The sequence below is a fragment of the Actinia tenebrosa genome, unplaced genomic scaffold (assembly GCF_029948245.1).
Source record: "Actinia tenebrosa isolate PJP-AT-01 unplaced genomic scaffold, QUT_ActTen_1.0 PGA_scaffold2__45_contigs__length_23673736, whole genome shotgun sequence".
NCBI lineage: Eukaryota > Metazoa > Cnidaria > Anthozoa > Actiniaria > Actiniidae > Actinia > Actinia tenebrosa.
Window position 1 is genome coordinate 767,501 of NW_028292579.1, and position 18,743 is coordinate 786,243.

General features: G+C 37.1%; 3 protein-coding genes across 3 annotated transcripts in view; 1 reads left to right on the plus strand and 2 right to left on the minus strand.

Moving 5' to 3' along the window:
• LOC116304002 (GMP reductase 2) overlaps nucleotides 1–431 on the plus strand; it is a 7,662-nt gene extending 7,231 nt beyond the window's left edge. The window contains exon 9 of the mRNA XM_031713648.2: nucleotides 1–431. This exon is cut by the window's left edge and continues 826 nt beyond it. The gene's annotated coding sequence lies outside the window, so the exon portion shown is untranslated.
• A 2,715-nt stretch (nucleotides 432–3,146) lies between these two features.
• LOC116303977 (uncharacterized) lies at nucleotides 3,147–11,778 on the minus strand. The gene is made up of 4 exons (XM_031713615.2): nucleotides 11,277–11,778; nucleotides 9,128–9,215; nucleotides 8,058–8,635; nucleotides 3,147–7,635 (listed from the first exon to the last, which is right to left on the minus strand). The coding sequence occupies exons 2-4, from the start codon at nucleotides 9,153–9,155 to the stop codon at nucleotides 6,763–6,765; spliced, it is 1,479 nt and encodes a 492-aa protein (XP_031569475.2). The 5' UTR covers nucleotides 9,156–9,215; nucleotides 11,277–11,778; the 3' UTR covers nucleotides 3,147–6,762.
• Nucleotides 11,779–12,807: 1,029 nt separating this feature from the next.
• Nucleotides 12,808–18,707, minus strand: LOC116304000 (uncharacterized). The gene is made up of 4 exons (XM_031713646.2): nucleotides 18,526–18,707; nucleotides 16,457–16,636; nucleotides 15,872–16,016; nucleotides 12,808–14,963 (listed from the first exon to the last, which is right to left on the minus strand). The coding sequence occupies exons 1-4, from the start codon at nucleotides 18,559–18,561 to the stop codon at nucleotides 14,749–14,751; spliced, it is 576 nt and encodes a 191-aa protein (XP_031569506.2). The 5' UTR covers nucleotides 18,562–18,707; the 3' UTR covers nucleotides 12,808–14,748.
• Between the last annotated feature and the right edge of the window lie 36 nt (nucleotides 18,708–18,743).

The following is an 18,743-nucleotide window of genomic DNA, read 5'->3' on the forward strand; positions in this document are numbered from 1 at the left end:
CAAATTTTTAAATATTTTTAAAAACGCTTACAAAAACTGAAACGGCATTTTATTGTACATGCTTTTTCTTCGTTTAATTTTACATGTTCGCATTTTCGTATCTATTCATTTGCGTATTGAGCTGTCACTCTAGTAAACGCCCGTGCCCTTGTCATGCCTCACTGAATTCCTATGTCTTGTCTAATTAAGCGCTAACTATCTCCTATTTCATCCTAACTATTTCAAGGGTATGTTATTTGCACTCTAATCTTAAAACATTAATTTTTTAATGATTTAATCAAAATATGTGGTACAGATATCTTTGATCATTAAAACTTGGAAAAGTAACTTGCAATAAATAATTAAACAATTGACTATGATTTTGAAAAACAAATGAATAATATCGTACACAATGTATTTTTTGGTATGAATATTAAATCATAAGGAATGTATTTTTGCTTCTTGCTGTTTTTAAGTTTGTTAAGTACTGGTAATTTATTGTAGTCTGAGAACAGTCCTTTAACTAGATTTGATGTACAATTTGTGTGTAGTCATGTTGGTTCAACTAATTTATTTTTCCGTTTGAATTGAAATAAAATTTTGATGTTGAAATTAAAGTAATAATAATTTAATAATATTTTATTGAATTTGTATAGCGCAAATCTCAATTGGGCTGCAATTTTCATTTGCACTGTCCTATCATTATAAACAAAACAAAAATATATGCTTACTTAATGTGAGCAAATTGGTCTAAAACTGAGACGCTGCATATCACTTATAATTCTTTAAAGTTAACTAAGCATTCTGAAATAGGAAATGCTTTTTTTTCTGCAGATGTTCTATCATTTTTTTAGTACTTTCATTGTTGCTCCCTCTGCAAGAAAATGATAAAAATCATGATGTTGATGATGATGCTTGTGTTGGCATTGATGATGATGATGACAGTGATACAGTGGTACTGATGAAGTTGATAATAATAATAATGACTATTTTAAAACTCTGATAAACTTAGGGTTACTGATAAACTCGTCGCTTTTAATGTTGCTGATGGTAGTGATGTCGGTAACAATGATGATGACAATGAATGAGATAGAGTGGTACTTATGATGATGGTGTGACAATGATGACAATAATGATGATGACGATGAATGAGATACAGTGGTACTTATGATGATGATGGTGAAGATGGTGACAATGATGTTGACAGTGATGATGATGATGATGACAATTACGGTGATGATGATGACAATGAACTAGATACAGTGGTACTTATGGTGATGATGACAATGAAGGTGAGGATGATGACAATTATGGTGATGATGATGACAATGAATGAGATACAGTGGTACTTATAATGATGACAATGGCAGTTATGATGATGATGATGGCAATGACTGAAACAATGTTACTATGTTGATGATGATTATGGTGATGATGATGATAATTGGAAGTATGAATATTTTCTGAAACTACACAACATACCCTCCTAAGACCACCCCCCACCATTCAAAATCCCAATCATCCTTCACCATGAGTTAGATACTATTTCACAACGAAATATCAACACAACAATTTGTATTGTCAAATGGATTTAATTAACTGTTCAAGTCCTAACATAAGCAAGAAAAAGACAAATGTAGACATGATTCACTACTGTACAATTAGTTTAAATGAATAGATTATGTAAGCTTTTAATAATAATTCTTTAATATCCTAAAAAAAGAATGTTACAATTTCCACAAAGAGATGTTTCATTTTCATGCGTCCTTTGAAATGTCTGGGTGTCTTTGGTTCTGTCAATCAATAATTGACTGATGGAAATCACAAAAGCTGCTTTGATTCGGCCATAGAAACATATGTAACTAAGCGGAAAAGGACATTCACATTATGGCGTCATTGACTACGACTACCAGAATCCCTTGCACACTTTCTTTTGTTCAGTTAATTGGCACCCAATTGTTTGACCATTCTCATGAGGGAATATAAAAATTGAATGAGAAAGAAAATTTGCAAAGCATTCAAATGTTATCATGCAAATGACCCATTTTAGGACTGCTAATAAAACAATTTCTAATGAGTATTAATAATAATAATAACAATAATAATAATAACAACAGTTTAATGATGACATATCTACAGGGTAGCTCTACATTCATCATGCTAAAGTTAAATATGGAATAATAAATTATAATATAGACCTCTTGAGTAGTTGAGATGCCATACAGAACACACAGGTGCAGATCCAGGAAAATCCATAAAGGCAGGTATGTGACCCTTGCCTAATTCCGTCAATCAAGACATGATATCGTTATGACCAGCTGACACATGTCTGCCGACAATCAGCAGACACTGTGAATGCTTTTTGGGGCTTTTCTCGTCTGGTTGTTAGCTGATGCAAGTGTTGGTCAAGTGTCAGCTGAACATGTACTAACTGTCAACTAGCATGTGCCGCCATGTCAGGTGGTTGTAATCCACATGATTTTCAATGGTGGGTACTGTATTTAAAATATTTCCAATGATGACAATATAATTTTATAATTACCGGGATTCAAAGAAGAGATTAGAAAGAAGTTAATGCATGCTGTGTTACCTTTTAAGTATTGTTAACAAATAGGAAAAAAATATGAAAATGTTTTAAATACAGTACCCACCATAGGAAATCATGTGGATTACGACCACCTGACATGGCGGCACATGCTAGTTGACAGTTAGTACATGTTCAGCTGACACATTTCTGGAACTTCGCAGTAAGTGTTGCATGGTATTTAGAGCCATAGTAGTTGGATTTCAAAAATAGTTAAAATCAATTTTACACAATTACTCGTATGGAAGAAAATTAGAATTTCTTTGGGTAGGGGGTGGGGGTTCTTTATGAAAACTTTCTTGGTGGGGTATGGATATTTTCTGGAAATAAGCAATATGCCCTCAGACCCTCCCCACCCCTTGGAAAATCCAATCCCCATTATTGGGGCAGGTATGGATATTTATTGGTACTACACAATATACTCTCCTCAGACCCTCCCCACCCCTTGGAAATTCTAATATCCCTCCATGGGGGGGGGTATGGATATTTTCTGGAACTACACAATATACCCTCCTCAGACCCTCGCCACCCCTTGGAAATTCCAATCCCCCTCCATGGGGGAGGTATGGATAATTGCTGGAACTACACAGTATATTTCTTTTATGAGTTAAAATCTCTAATGACTTAAGTACTGTACAATCAACCAAGGAATTTTAATTTGTGCATGCATCCTAGTTAATATAGACCTCTAAACCCTGGGCGTAACATTTTCTCATTTCAGACCATGTGTCATTCTCTTGAGAATAAGATACACTTGACAAAATTACTCGATTCTGATTGGACAAGAGGGGTGCAAATAAATCCAAATTCGTCCTCTGTAGAGTCCCAATTAAGTTGCTCAATTTTATCTCATCCAATTTTGAAAACTTGATTCAAAACATCACTCGTACCTGTAAATTCTGAATTGTACTTGAGATCGTGAGATTTCTTATGCTTATTTTCTGCTTGGTACTATCAATTAGCTGAAAGAATGTCATGAATTTCTTTACCAGCCTACAATGACAGACAACAATTGCCCCTCATGTGCAATCATCCATGTACATAACTACAGAAACTTGCCATTCAGCTGGTAAAAAGTTCCATGAGACCAGAAATGACATTTATTGATAGCAACCTATTGTGTATAACCATCAATGAAAATATACTCGAGGAAATGACACGGTCTAAACTGGGAAAACGTTACACCCAAGTTACTAACAGTGCATAGTCTAGTGTGAGAGTTGACAATTTATCCTCTCTCTCTCCCCTCCCCTGATGTTTTCATGAAGCTTAGCTGCATGTCCAATCAAATGCTCTGATAAGCACCATCACAGCTATGATTTATAGTACATGTACAATCAGTATGTCTTTCTGATAAGGGACGGACCATTAGATTTTTTAGGGGGGGGGGGGGGGGTTGGGCAAAAACCAAAAAACAATTCAAGTGAAAAAAAATCATGCAAAAGAAAAGTGCTAGAAAAAAATCCAAATTATGTCCAAAAAAAATTCCTGCACAGCCATGAGGCGTAAAATAGAATCCTGCATGAAATAAATTGCCCAATCCCCACCCCCCTCAAAAATCTAATGGTCTGTCCCTCAGATGTAATGAAGGCTAATTAACAAGGTAAAATTTTTCCTCACCACATACTGTTGCGTGCAACATGCTTAGGCCAAGTTCTATCTTCCTTTCTCTCCTGTGCTTCGAGGGTTTTTCTCTGGGTTCTCCAATTTTCCTCCCTCCTCAAAAATGAACTACTAAAATTCTAATTCGATCTTTGGGCTTTCACCTAGTTTGGAGCCTAGCTCTGTTGTGATTGTTCTGTGCTGTGATACAACAGCTAAAGCTAGTAGATAGGTTTACATGAAACTATTTGTGTCGCCAGAATGTTGCACGCTGCAGTTGCGAGGAAACATTGTACCATGTAATTGGGCTTTAACACTGATTAGCATACACAACAAAATTTTTAAAAAATGGTTAAAATTTAGGAGTCTATGAGCTATATCTTGCAAAACATCTATTTTAAATATTTTTTCTGAAGCCAAACTTGAAGATGTTTAGATAAATAACAAGGGTATAGTATAACACTATTAATATTAACATAACCTAACTTCTCTATTATTAATAGTGTTTGAACATTAATAATTAATTGATTAATGACGGTTTAAAATTTTTGGCTGCAAATTATGTATGGAAGGAAGGGGGGGGAATGAGATTTTTTGGAGGTATCAACCTTCTCGACAGCAACAAGGAGGCCGTCAAGGATTCTTTCTAATCAGGAGGGGGTTAGAAATAAGAAAAGGTTGTGCAAAACAATATAAGCTATTACTGAGGCTTTCAATATTCTGCGAAACCAGATATTTTCAGTCAATAACATAAAAGGTACTCTGACTGATTATTTTTGATTTTGGGAAAGGTCAGTAAAGTTGTATAGCATATTGTGCAACAGTGTTGCCTTGAAGGGCGCAGAGTAAATATTGCTTACATTAGCCTATTTTGCATGACAGACCTATGTTGCATGAAGCATGAGCTTTTTTTACTCTTTGCAACAAAGAATATTATGTTGCACACAAATTGAATAACATACTTAACACACTTTAAAGAGCAACAGAACCTAGTATGTGACTAAATATCTGATATAATAATACAACTATACCCTAACGCATGAATTTAAGGACCGGTACAGAAGTAGAAGGGTGAGGCAGAAAATGAATTTATAGGTAGAGCCAAATTTTTATGGCTAAAAAATACAGAACTGTCGAGAATTGAACCAATCAACACACTTGGAACTACTGGCAAACCAATCAGAAAACAGAGATAATAAAACTTTTAAGATAAAAAACAATATCTTAGTACCAATGATCAAGTGCAGGGCTTGAAATAGAAAACTCTTTTAGCCTGCCTAAGGAGGTCATTCCAGTAAATTTTGCATGTTATTTTATTATTCATTTGGCAGTGCATCCTTATTTTCGCCTGCCAGACCTGAAATTTGGCCATTGGCAGGCCACATTTCGAGCCCTGCAAGTGATAAGCTATCTACAACCTACTTACAATAGTTTTGGGGTCTCGTATTACCCACCCTGACATCTCTAAGTTTTTCACAATCATGCAAAATCTGTTCACACATGGAGCGAATGTTTCCCCTTACAGTGCAAGTACTATGACCAGGGCCACTTAGAAAGTGAGAGCCAATCAAATTGTAGAATAAAAACAATACATTCCGACTTTGGGTAGTTGAGCCAATCAGAAAGTAGCTGTAAACAATAGCCTTTCAAGATATCTTTTTATTCCCACGAGAAAATGACAATGGCTATCAACTTGTTTACACGTAACAGGGTCAAATTACCAGTCTAGGTTTCTGAGTGGCTCCACTACCCAAAGTTGGAATGCATTGTTTTCATTCTACATTTTAATTGGTTCTCTTGTCTAACTGGTCTAGTTTGCCCTGGTTACAGTAGTTGCATTGTAATAATATGTCCTAGACATCAAATTCTAGTTCATTCCTTTTGACTGGGAAACATGGCACATATGCTCACAAATTGTGAACTTGTACGAGACAACACAATCGTGTTGTTCAACATAATGTTGCATGCAATCTTGAAGAAGTAGTACAGAGATGTATTATTGTTGAAGTGTGACACGAGAAATTTGATGTCTCATCGTTCCATTTGAATGACCGTTAATCGAAGAACAAAAAAAAACATTTAGAGGATTGGAGAATTAAAAGCTTTAATTCAGACTACATTCCCTGAAGATTGTTTAATTGTTGTTTGATCGTTTTTTTAAGATTTCAGTTCTTTGATTGACAGTCATTGAAATGCTAGTCAGCAAATAAGACATGAAACTTCATGATGGTCGCACTTTGACAATAATGCTAGTACAGTCAACTCTCGCCTTGCGGACACCGCAATATTGTGGACACTATGCTATTACAGACAGGAGAAATATCCTGGACAAAAATATTGACAAAGAAATGACCATAAATAATTTTCGCTATTTCGGACACTCACTATTACGGACATGAAGTGACGGTCCCAAGGGTGTCTGCTGTAACAAGAGTTGACTGTAAATTAATACGTGATAAAATCTCATTGTCTCACAACTTCATTAATAATAATGTACACAAATATTAACATGACAATACTTGCCTCGCCACACAAGGAAGATAGTATTTATAATAACATAACTACCAACTGAAACTAATTACAGGATAATTTGGTCATCACTGGCCGTCGGTCTTCGCTCTCTTTGCCTCGGATGGACCCACGTCTGTTTGAGAATCGGGTCTTTGTTCGACACTTATATTTGAAAGTTGACCATCGTTAGTTTCGTGTCCCTGTTTGTGTGCCATCTCTGATAGCTGACTGGCGTAAATCATTCCTGGCTGGGCCATCCTAATACCTTGTTGTCCAGGTATGATACCTACAGTAGTGACCAGTAATCCATTACCAACGGCAGCTGGGACACTTGGACTTTGTGTCATGGTTTGCGTAGGTAAGGAAGAAACTAACGATGCCGGGAGGGTTTGGTAGAATGGAGGTAGCCCTCCCTGGACGGGAACTGTTTTTCCATCGATAGTGGTCCCAATGATCTGCTGGTTTAGGAAAGACTGTGGTCGCAGGATGCCAAACTGGGGATCATAAATTAAAGTACTTCCTGCTGGTATAGCTGACGACAGCTGTGAGGATGTTGTCATGGTTACACCGGAAGCCTGAGCATTTGATGACATCTGTGGCGGCGTGGGTGCGGCTACAATATTTGACTGTGTTTGTTTTTGAGGTAGCATATTCACAATTACCCCAGCAGCATTTGCAGCCTCCTCGGCTTGCACTTGTACTTGATGTTGTGCTTGATTAACGAGTGTGCTCTGTTGTACTTGCTCTGGTGAAGCTAAAGTAGTAGTTGGTATCTGTGGTCTTCCAGCTGGGGTCAGAGCTTGTGAAGTGGCACTTGGAGAGAGGAATATACAAACATCACCAACAACTAATTGGCTACACTGTAGGGAAAACGTTTGCAGGGACTTGTCAGGCGCACACGATGACCATCCCTTGTCGCACACAAAAAAAGGATGCTCTACGGCACAGGACAGTGTCACCTGAAAAATGTAGAGTGGTTTTTAAACTCTAAGCTCTAAACTCTAATTGAAATTATGATGGAAAGGATGATGATGATCTGACAATGATGATAGTCATGATGATGATGGTGATGACAAGGATGATGGTGATGACAAGGATGATGATGGCAGTGGTAAAGATGACTTGTGCTAGTCAATAATAAATGATGGTGATGATGAATGATACACATTTTGATGGTGGTAATGAATGATAGTCATGATGATGATGGTGGTGGTGGAGGTGATGGTAGTGTTATTGGTGATGACAGTGGAATGATGGTTTTTACAATTAGGATGATGGTGTTAATGATGGTAGAGGTAAAGATGATTCGTGCTAGTCAATAATAAATGAGTGTTGATAATTAATGATCATAATGGTGGAATACAAAAACCCATGAACTAACCTGAACTTTTGTACTATTGATAGAGAATCCAATTAGCGACATCCCGACTTCGTCATTCTTACAGATGGTCATCACAGTACTAGTTTCTAGCTTGACCTCAGGACAAAGGTTAACGCTGTGAATAAAGTCTTCTGTCTTCAAGTCTTCCACTCTCTTAAGTTCCCCACTCTTTAACTGAATTATCGATCCCTTCTGAAATGGCGGTGGAATGTTTGCTGGGAATAGTGCATTTTGGTTCTGTATTTGCGTTTGTTGGGGTCCCAATGGAAGAGGGACGTTTTGTCCAGGAACCACATACTTCACACCACCTGTAACACCTGGATTTGGATTGGCTTGTTGCTGGAATTGTAGGCTGGTAGGGATGAACTGGCCTGTCTGACTTGGGGCTTGACTAGCGGCAAGCTCAGCAAGCTGGCTTAAATTACTGCTCAGTGCTGAAGTATAGACCATTGTAACTCCTGGTTCAAGAGGCTTGTCTTCTTTGCCTTTGGTCTGAAGGACTTGGTTTGTTCCACCACCGTTGGACACAATTGGGCTGCGTGGGATCATTCCAGAGGCAACTACGATTTCTTGCTCAACTAAAAATGAACAAGAAACTTTGAAAAAAAGGTCACAAGGAGAACAGGGAAGCATATAGAATACAAGGGCGGATCGGGGGGGGGGGGGGGGAAAGGGGGGCTAAGAAACAAAACAAAACTGAAGAATTAGATGCTGTTTTTAATTGTTTTCCGTTGTGTTGACGGAAGAAACTCAGTTAGCTCCCCCCCTAAAATTTTGGCTGGATCCGCCCTTGGAATAGTCTTGCTAAAGGCACTAAATTACATGGAGCAATTTTCTGCCCAACTTCTCTCCCAATGTGCAGTGCGTAAACTACAGGACAATTTGAAAAAATGACACCCCCAAAAAACTGTCTTTCTTATGCAATATTGCAGGCAATGTTGCATGGGTTTCTGCACCAAAATAGTACTAACGTCGCATGCAACAGTGTTTGACATCCAAAAAAGATCGTCTTTCTCATGCAATGTTGCAGGCAATGTAGCATTGCATGTCCACACCATTATAGTACTAACCTGTCTTGTTTTGTAAAGGGCTGGCCATTCTGGAGCTGTTTGATTGACACACTGTACTCTGGGTTTTTTTACGACTGTCTCAAAAAATCTGTAATAAGACAGAAAAAATTATAAGACTTAGACGAACCACAGGTAACCCAAAATCTGTTTATCACACTTGCTAGGTACTGAATACCCTGCAATCAAGCATGTGTGCGTAGTCATATTTCTACCTTTGATTCAGAGAGAGGGAAGAAAAAGGATTATGAAATAATTGAGATCTAATGCCTGTCTAATTGGTCAAAAATTATGAAATAACTGAGTTAAATCCCATCCTCTTATTGGTTAAAATGACACTTTAGGCTAAAAATTATAACTGAGTTCTATCCCATCCTCTGATTGGTCAAAATGCTATTTTAGATGAGTAACGAATTTTAGTTGCACGCACTACCTGAATTTAAACTTTTGTAGAAAATTTTTCCTCATTGATTTATGCACTTGCTATCTTATAAAAAAAATGTCGAAATGTTTCCCATTTTAGATACTTGATCTACTCTGATATAAACACTTGGGGCGCTGAGAAAATACTTGAGAAGCTGGAAACCACTCTGCTTCACATTTCCTGCGTTTCTCTCGTGTTCTTTCAGCACCCCACGTGTTTAGATCAGAGTATCTTAGAGTATTTTATATTTCTTAAGTTTGTCAATCTAAGTTAACGGCCTCTTTATCCAATGCTATCCACGACTATGTAGCAAGGCAAAGAATAACGGCTTGTCAGCCTAAAGTCATGATGACCGGCCAAATTAGTTTTAGCCTGATTTTCATAATTTTAATTACAGTTTTCCCCTGGAAAATCTCAATTTTAAAGAAAAAATATGTTGAAAAAGATTGGAAAATTTTCTTCAATTTCATGAAGTTTTTTTTAGAAATAATAAAATATCAAAATATATTATCGAAATCAAAAATGAAAAATGTTCAAAACTGTACTGTGTTGAACAAAAAGAGATTATTACGAATATTAATTATTTCATCACAACACCGATAATGTTGTGTGACACTGTTTATCAAAGGTATTTGAATTATGCAAATTAGGTTTCGCTTCCTCATCTTCAAATCTGAAGAAACCTTTTGAGAAAATATACCAAAACACGTCCGAAAATCTCTAGCTTTTAGAAATAGCTTCTTCAAATGATTTTTTTTCAAAGAAAATAATATATTTTTGAAATTATTTTGATAGGATTTGTTTTATTTAGGCCGGGTTGAATTGAAGAGAATACAGTTTTTACGAATATTTTGTTACAGTGTAAAGGAAATGATAAGAAAGACGAAAAACTGGTTTGAGACTAAGTGTAAGGTAAACCAAAAGCTAAATAAATGAGAAAAGAAAACATAAGAGTTTGTTTTTGTTATATTTATCCACCCAAGTTACACTTTGTCAAATACAATCGGGAGAAAAAATTGTTCGAATCTTCCTAAGATTTACTTGTGTTTATTGATTTGGATTTATTCACAGGATATGAGATTTGTATCCTAGAAGAAGTAGTTTTAAAATGATAGCGGTGTTGTCTGTCAATCCCATGAGAAGCGACCGATCGAGCGTGATTCTTTACATATTCAAACTCACGCCATTTGCTCCTTCACAAAAGTAAACAATGCCATGGCTCACGATTACTTCACAGACGAAAAATATCACTTTTGCTAAATCTTATCAATTAGATCTTCAACTGAACCGTCAGACTTCAAATATTTGAGTTCAAAAGAATCAATTTTTGTACAAAATTGGATCGAAATGTCCGAGAAAAAGCTTCAAGAAAATCGTAAATTGCACTGCTTGTACATTCCACGAACAAAGCCGTCAAAATAGTACGTCAAGAGAATGGGAATTTCCCTCAAAAATATCAGCTTAAATGACTTAGAATGTTATAAAGATGACATTTTCGGCTAATAGCAAAGCTTTACGTTCTATAATGTCTAAAAAACCGAACATCGGGCCTAGATTTTCTTCGTAAACCTACGTAATTCGAGTTTCCATCAAATTACAAATTCAAAGACTGAAATGTAACGCAACGCAGTTACCTCCCGATCGATCTTTTCAATTCCTTCCCGGCTTGGCATAATAATCTGACCCTACAGATTGCTTCAAATCAAAGAAATAAAAGATAAATCTTACCTTGATTTAATTTGGAGGGTGTTTAGTGTCTTTAAAGGAGGATTTCAACTCGTTTTTTTGCGTATTTCTATAAGTTACTAAAGGTCCATATCGCGTCAACAACTTTAACCTTTGAAGATGCTTGTTTTATTTGAGTTCAAGCAGAAAAATATCCCCAGAAATTCCACGCTAAAAGACGTCTAATAACCCACGCATAGACACTGAACAATATCTCGGACTGTCTTGATTATACAACTATAGTTGCTATCCAGAATTTCAGCTGGCTGTATCGTGAAAACGGTCACACTTAGCGGCTTTTCTTTTGGTGTCTCAGATCTTCTCAGAGTCTTGTCTCTAAGGCATCACATTAAATTTCTCTTCTAGAAAATCCGCTTTTTAGCTGGCTGAGAGTATCTATCTTTCAAGCAGATGCTGGGAATATTCACATAGTTGATGATTCGAGTATTTGGGATTTATAACGCAACGAAAACAAGAGGTGAAGTTCGCCGACCGTGGATTTTTATCACGGCTCTTGAATAAATAATCATTGCCTTGTTTGGCGCCATGTGATGGAGGAAGTCACGGCCTCCTGTGAACGAGGCTAATCATTACAGGCGGAAGTCACGAATTTTGTGACTAAGAGGGACTTTTTTGGGGAAAGGTTGAGAGATGAAGAAGGGAGGTGGAAAACTTGAAGTTCATCCCATTTTCTTTAATGGGATCTGGACAGTAGCTTTTGTATTGGGGGTGGTTGGATGTTTCAACCCCCTCTCTCTCACTATGCAAAAAAAAAAAAAAGATTGGTAGAAAAACAAACTTCCCCTTTTAATGCCCTGGTGACTGTTCTGTCTGTAATGAGATTGGTCCTTTATTCATAATAGTTTCAAAATAATATTTGTCTAATTCATTCACAGCCATCAGTAGTAATGCTCCCAGCTGAGAAGATCTGGGAAGGATATTAATGACAGCTATGAAAGAGACTAAAAAATTTTTTTTGAGTGGAATTAACTGCTAACACTATATTCTATATTGATCTGTGAGTTAGCCTAGGCCTATCTTAGCAGGGGCAAATCCAGGAATTTTCCAGGTTTTCCAAGTTTTCCCAGGAACTCAAGGAAAAGGGGATGACTGTTACTAATGATATACTGAGAAATTTGAGAAAAAGGGGGAGGGGTGACTAGCCACCTATTTTACCACCCCCGGATTCACCCCAGCTCAAACCAGCCCAGGGGTTAATAATCCATTTTACAGTTCTGTTCAGTGACCACGAACAATAGTTTCAAGCCAAGGTTGGAGTTTCCAGCCATGATAAACTATAGTTTTGAGTAACTCTAACCTCGACTTGAAACTATTATCAGTGGCCACTGTCAGAAGGGAACTGTAAAAAAGAGTATTCATGGCTTGATAAAAATGAGGTCTAGGTTACCAAGTTATTTCAAATTTTGGAACAAATGAGATAAGTTTGCACTCCTCTGATCTTCAGCAACAATTTAGATTCTGAGACGCAACTAAAGCCTCCCATGAAACAACAACCAATAATACAATGGATATCTTTAAAAAAATTAGAATAGTGAAATTTATACAGCATTAAACAATAATAGTGGTATAGAACCATCATGTGCCAGCAGCCAGGTTAGATTGCAGGGCTGGATTATATGAAGTGTTGATAGCGCTAACCGATGGATAAATCTTATCCAGTGGACAATTTTGTTGGATAATAGCGTCAACTTATACACTGGATAAGGATTTATCCATTGGATAGTGCTATCCACTATTTGTACAACCATTCAAGAACAATAAAATACTTGTAAAACTATTGTATGTTCGTTCCTGCCATCTAACATGGCTGTTGTCAAGTGATGATGCAAAACCACTATGATGTCATGAATAATTGTTATCACTCTATTCATTGCTATTTGCTGATCGAGATCACTGATCCGTCAATCAAATAAATTGGTTGGAACCTTATACTCTCTGATTGGCGGCAGTGTATTCAAGAGCAGATCCAGGGGGAGGCAAAGGGGGGCTGAAGGCCCCTCCTTCAGCAGAAAAACAAATTAAAACAAAACTGAAGAATTAGATGCTTTTTTTATCATTTTCCGTTGCGTTGACAGAAGAAACTCAATTAGCCCCCCCCCCAAATTTTGGCTGGGTCCACCCTTGGTATTGCCCTATTTCCCTGTTGCGACTGTTGTCTCTATTAGCACGTTAAGCAGTGAAAAGAGTGGTAATATGGATGGTTGCATATAATGCAGGATATACACAGGTATATATGCCTGTTTCAAAAAACATTGTCGCTCCAAGATCTAAAATGGGCATCTGAGACTAAACAGAATTTCTGTGCTTTAATGTTTTCCGGCTGAAATACAAAAAAATCACATTTCTAATTCAAAGATCATGCTTCATATTCCGATTTAAAATGATACTATGCTGTTCGGCTGTGAATACATTACAATTTGCAGCATGAGACTCAGATTTCAGATCTCACACCAACGTTTTCTGAAATAGGTGTATTTGTTACTGAATTTAGTAGCTATAACAAACACTAAGTTGATAAGTAGTTGCTAAGTAGTACCACACACCAGTAACAATCACATTGCCGTTATCACAGTGCCATCATACTGGCATTATATTTTCCTTCGGGAAGTAAACCAATTGTTCACTTGCAACTTGTGTTTGTGCAGTACTTTCTGTTCACATCCCTAATGCAAACTTGACTTAACACAACAGTTATTAAAATTTTAAAGCAATGTTTCCATCACAAAAACAACTTTGATGTATGAATTAAGGCTAGAATACTAACTGTCCATTCAACATACAATGGTCTGAGTAGGTTTTTTTTTGATTGACAAAAGCAAAAAACCCAAATGTCTGGAAGTTTTTGGCCAATTTGCATGGTACAACAACAATGCAACAGCAAACTGAGAGAATAGTCCTCAGTTCCCTGCACCATCTTGAAAGGTAGCTGTGCCTTTGCATCAAAGCAAAACAAACGGTAAGCTTGCAATGATAGAGATCTTTTTTAACACCTTGTACAATTATTCACATGTCTCTATCATTGCTAGCTCACCATTTGTCTCGCTTCGATTCAAAGGCACAGCTACCTTTCAAGATGGCGCAGGGAACTGTAAATGGGACTATTGCACACCATTTTAAGCTAATTAGAAATGTGTGTGTGTAAATAACGGCTAAAACATGTCCTAAGTCTGTCATGTGCCACTGTCAATATTGCAGGAAAAAGTTGTACCATCTAAATACTCCATTCAGTTTTGTTCAGTGACCATGAATAATAGTCTCAAGCCGAGGTTGGAGTTTTTGCACATGATAAACTATAGCTTTGCTATGAGCTGAAACTCCAACCTCGACTTGGAACTATTATTGGTGGTCACCGAATGAAACTGTAAAATGGAGTATTGGCCTTTTGACATCACACAATTATGAAAGCACAGTCTTTAAAAACGGTTTACTAAAAATAAGAAATAGCAAGATAAAACTATCTTGTTTCTACTGGTTTAAAAAAAAAAGCTAAAAGAATCACAAAGAACAGAAAAAGAGCAAGAAAAACGAATGTCCTGAGACCATTGCTGTTGATTTGTACTGGTTGTTCACTGTTTTGGACCTTGGTTTGTTTTCTTGTTATTGTCCGAGTGACACTCTGCTTTTCTTCTTGAATGCTTGTCTTTTCTTCTTCAAATATCCTTGTTTTGTCTGGAATCATAGAAAAAGACATTGCACTGGTGAGAAAATTTCTTTGAATTGTATCCACATGTATCCACAAGATTCTTGAAACAACCTCTGGGATGATCTAAGTCAGGGCATGGCTAACTCACAGATAGAACCCTGAAACAACCACTGGGCTGATCTAAGTCAGGGCATGGCTAACTCACAGATTGAACCCTGAAACAACCTCTAAGCTGATCAAAGTTAGAGCACAACTAACTAAAAGATTGAATTTGAATTTAGCATGTTAAGTTGCTAGAAAATCCAGCCGAGAAAAACCTTAAATTGAGGGAAAAAGACCTAGCAAACTCTCCTCACATCAATACTCCAATCAATGAGATTTGAAAAACCCTCAATTCAAAGGATACTCAACTAACTCTAATGACATCTATACACAACTCACAGCTTGTTCACTTGTTTTACACATTGAGTGCAAAAAAGCAATAATTCGTATTGACAAAGAACAGAAACTATCGAACAAAATCAACATACTACACCATTAAATAATATAATGATAACAATAAATAAAATCTTTATTAGACCCCTTTTGAATTCCAAATTACCGCTGTGTTCCTTGATTACAGACTCATTTGCACAGGGTTAGCCTCGAGTTTGTGCAGAATATTCATGTGTTCCAGTCAAGGTCCGTCGAGTTTCAAAATGTTTGTATTGTTGAAGTTGTGCATTCTTTACTTTTCTGTTGGTATTTGTGAATATTTAAACACTGATACGAGGCTAACCCTGTGCAAATGAGTCTGTAATCAAGGAACACAGCGGTAATTTGGAATTCAAAAGGGGTCTATTTAGTCCAGATTGACGGTCATTGAAATGCTAGTCGGCAAATGAGACATAATGGTAATAATATGAAATTCACACGGACGAAAAAGGCAACATACTTGTTTTAGGTGCCAGAGGGCTTGGTGGTGGCGGCTCTTTCATGTGGAGAACTTTTGGATGAGCTTTTTTTCCTGGGGATTTTATTCTTGTAAAAAAGTCATTCTCTTTTGCATTTGTTGTAGGTAGATTTATAGTTCTTCGTCTCTACAAGAGTCAGGTGAGCAACTCAATAGATGTTTCCAGAATTTACAGGCTAGAAATTGCCCTATTTCACTATGACCTCACTGCTTGTTTATGTGGGGGATAGAATCGCCAAATCCAATAGAAAATTCAACACAATTTATTCCTAGTGAAACAGTTTAATCTAAAATGGCCTGGTTTTCAGATATAATATGTGTTAATATGTACTAAAAAATATTCTGAGCGTTTGCTGGCTATTCTACTTCTCTTTGTGGATTGATACGGGCTTTAGAACAATTTTCAGTGAATTTGCGTTGATTTGTCCCATTCCAACGACCATGATCCTTTACATTTAAACAATAGATTGTTTTGATGTGATGTCATAGTGAAATAGGGCAATTAAAGTAAGTTATGTTTCATCAAAATAAAAAACATGTGAATAAATGTAGTCTAAAAATATTTACCGTTGTTTTGGGTGAAAAGTCTTTAGGTTTCATGGATCTCAGATAATCCCTTAAGAGTGCTCGGCATCCATTAAGATTTTTCTCGGGCTCCCATGTATTATCTTCAGGCCCAAAACCTTTCCAACTGACAAGGTATTCTACCATCCCATTATTCATTCTCCTTTTTAAAATAGTTTTCACCTTAAATAAACATTATTATTAGGGTATTAGTTACTACATGATGCAGTCATGATGATAGGCATTAGTAAATAGCGGCCTGACAGACCAAATTTCAGGTTTGCCAGGTGAAGATAAGGATGCACTGCCAAATGAATAATAAAATGGCATGCAAAATTTACTAATATGACCTCCTTTTACCATGCTCCTTTACTATGGCAGGCTAAATAAGTTTTCTATTTAGAGCCCTGGGTGTCAACCCCGATAAGTCAACTAGGCGTAATAGGGTGATGATAATGACAAATGATGATGATAACGGAAGTAACAATGATTGTAATTATGACAATGATGAGAGATGGTGGTGGTGATGAGGTGATGATGCTACTGGAAGTTCCATAAAAGAAAAAATACTAGATAAACATAAATGGAATAAATTAAATGAATAGAATTTAACAGTGACATTTCCACAGATTGGCTCTTGATTCACTGAATTCCAATTAGAATTAAGAAGTTTATTTTTGAGGGAGGAAAAATGGAGGACACAGAGGGAAACCCTTGGTTCACAGGAGAGAACCAACAAGCAATGCTACTCACATACGACTCAGAGGGTCTGGGATAGACCTCCTCGGCTCGGGCATGTTTTTTCCCATTTCAGACCACGTGTCATTCTCTAGAGTATCCTTTCTTTGTTTAACAGTTGCACTCAGTTGCAAATGAGAAGGCACATGAATATGGATGCAGCTCAAACAAAGAATCTAATTCTCAAGGGAATGACACGTGGTCTGAAATGGGACAACATTACACCCAAGCCGAGGAGGTCAATATTGAGCTTGGGTTGCCTTAGTGAGAGATAAGCACTCTCACCCCTATCCACCCATACTTCCCAAATAATAAAGATCTCCTCAGACTCTCCCAACACTATGGAAATTCCATTCAATATCCATATACAGTGCATACCATATATCTGTGAAACAAAACCATAGATGGATGTATTTATTGTCTAATTGCAGCTATTTTGCTGCTAAAGAAAATACCTTTAACCACCTGTATGCCCTTGGGGGGGAACTCCCCTATATTTGCTATACGGGTATGTGTCGCCCTATAGGGTATGGTTTTTCGGCTTTTGGGTCTGGGGTAGGGTATCATTTTTTGACATTTTGTCTGGGATAGGGTATCATTTTAGTCTGGGATAGGGTTAACGATTTGGTCATTTTTGTCTGGCGAATAGGTCTGGGATAGGGTCAGGGTTTTGAGGTCCTGGCGGCACACCCCTACCCAAGTTGGGGTGGTAGTACCCCCCCTCCCCCCCGGCTGTATGCTAGCCTGCAAAACAGACATTCTTGTGAGTTTGGGGAGAAACCGAGGTTTGGAAAAAACTTTGGAAATGTGGAACGAGCAAAAATCGAAACTGAGCAAAATCTATGCATCTTTGTTTTGGTTATGCCTGCTTGAGTGAATTCTCAACAATAGTTGTTGTTAAACTAAATACGTGGCTAGTAATCGTTTCACTGATATATGGCGTGCATTCTAATTGGAAGCATTTTTCCTGGAATCACACAATATAAATAAAATATCAGGCATCTTTACTTCATTCCCTCCCCACCCTTGGGAAAAACTAGCCCTCCTTCAACTCACAACATGACCTCGATTCGTTGTTTACAAACAGCGATTACCCATCGGGATTTTTTATGTATTGACAGTTATTCACAGACTATATATTTGTTTATAATGCGATTTCTTAGCTCTTAAGTTTAAAATCTTCGCAAAAAAGCTTACCAACTTTGTCAATAGCTGTTAGTTATAAACAAGAAATGAACACAAGGTATAGACAATCGAAACATGTATCATAAAAATCAAGATTTGCACTAAATTCTAACTCATCACTTAGATTAGAGACAAGTAATCATAATTACCTCAAAAACTTCGTCATCGTCGATATCAGTAGCCATTTATTTAAGATTTGTAAAAACTAAACAAACTCGAAGGAATTTCCAAAAAGCGCGCGCTTTCTGAAGAAGAACGCTATCACGTGATAATTAGATCGCGTGGAGTGAATGATCACGTGTTAAAGTTCCCGCCAAAGTTAAAGACCGTGAAGGGAATTTCATTACTAGTCGGCGTCCCTTGGATT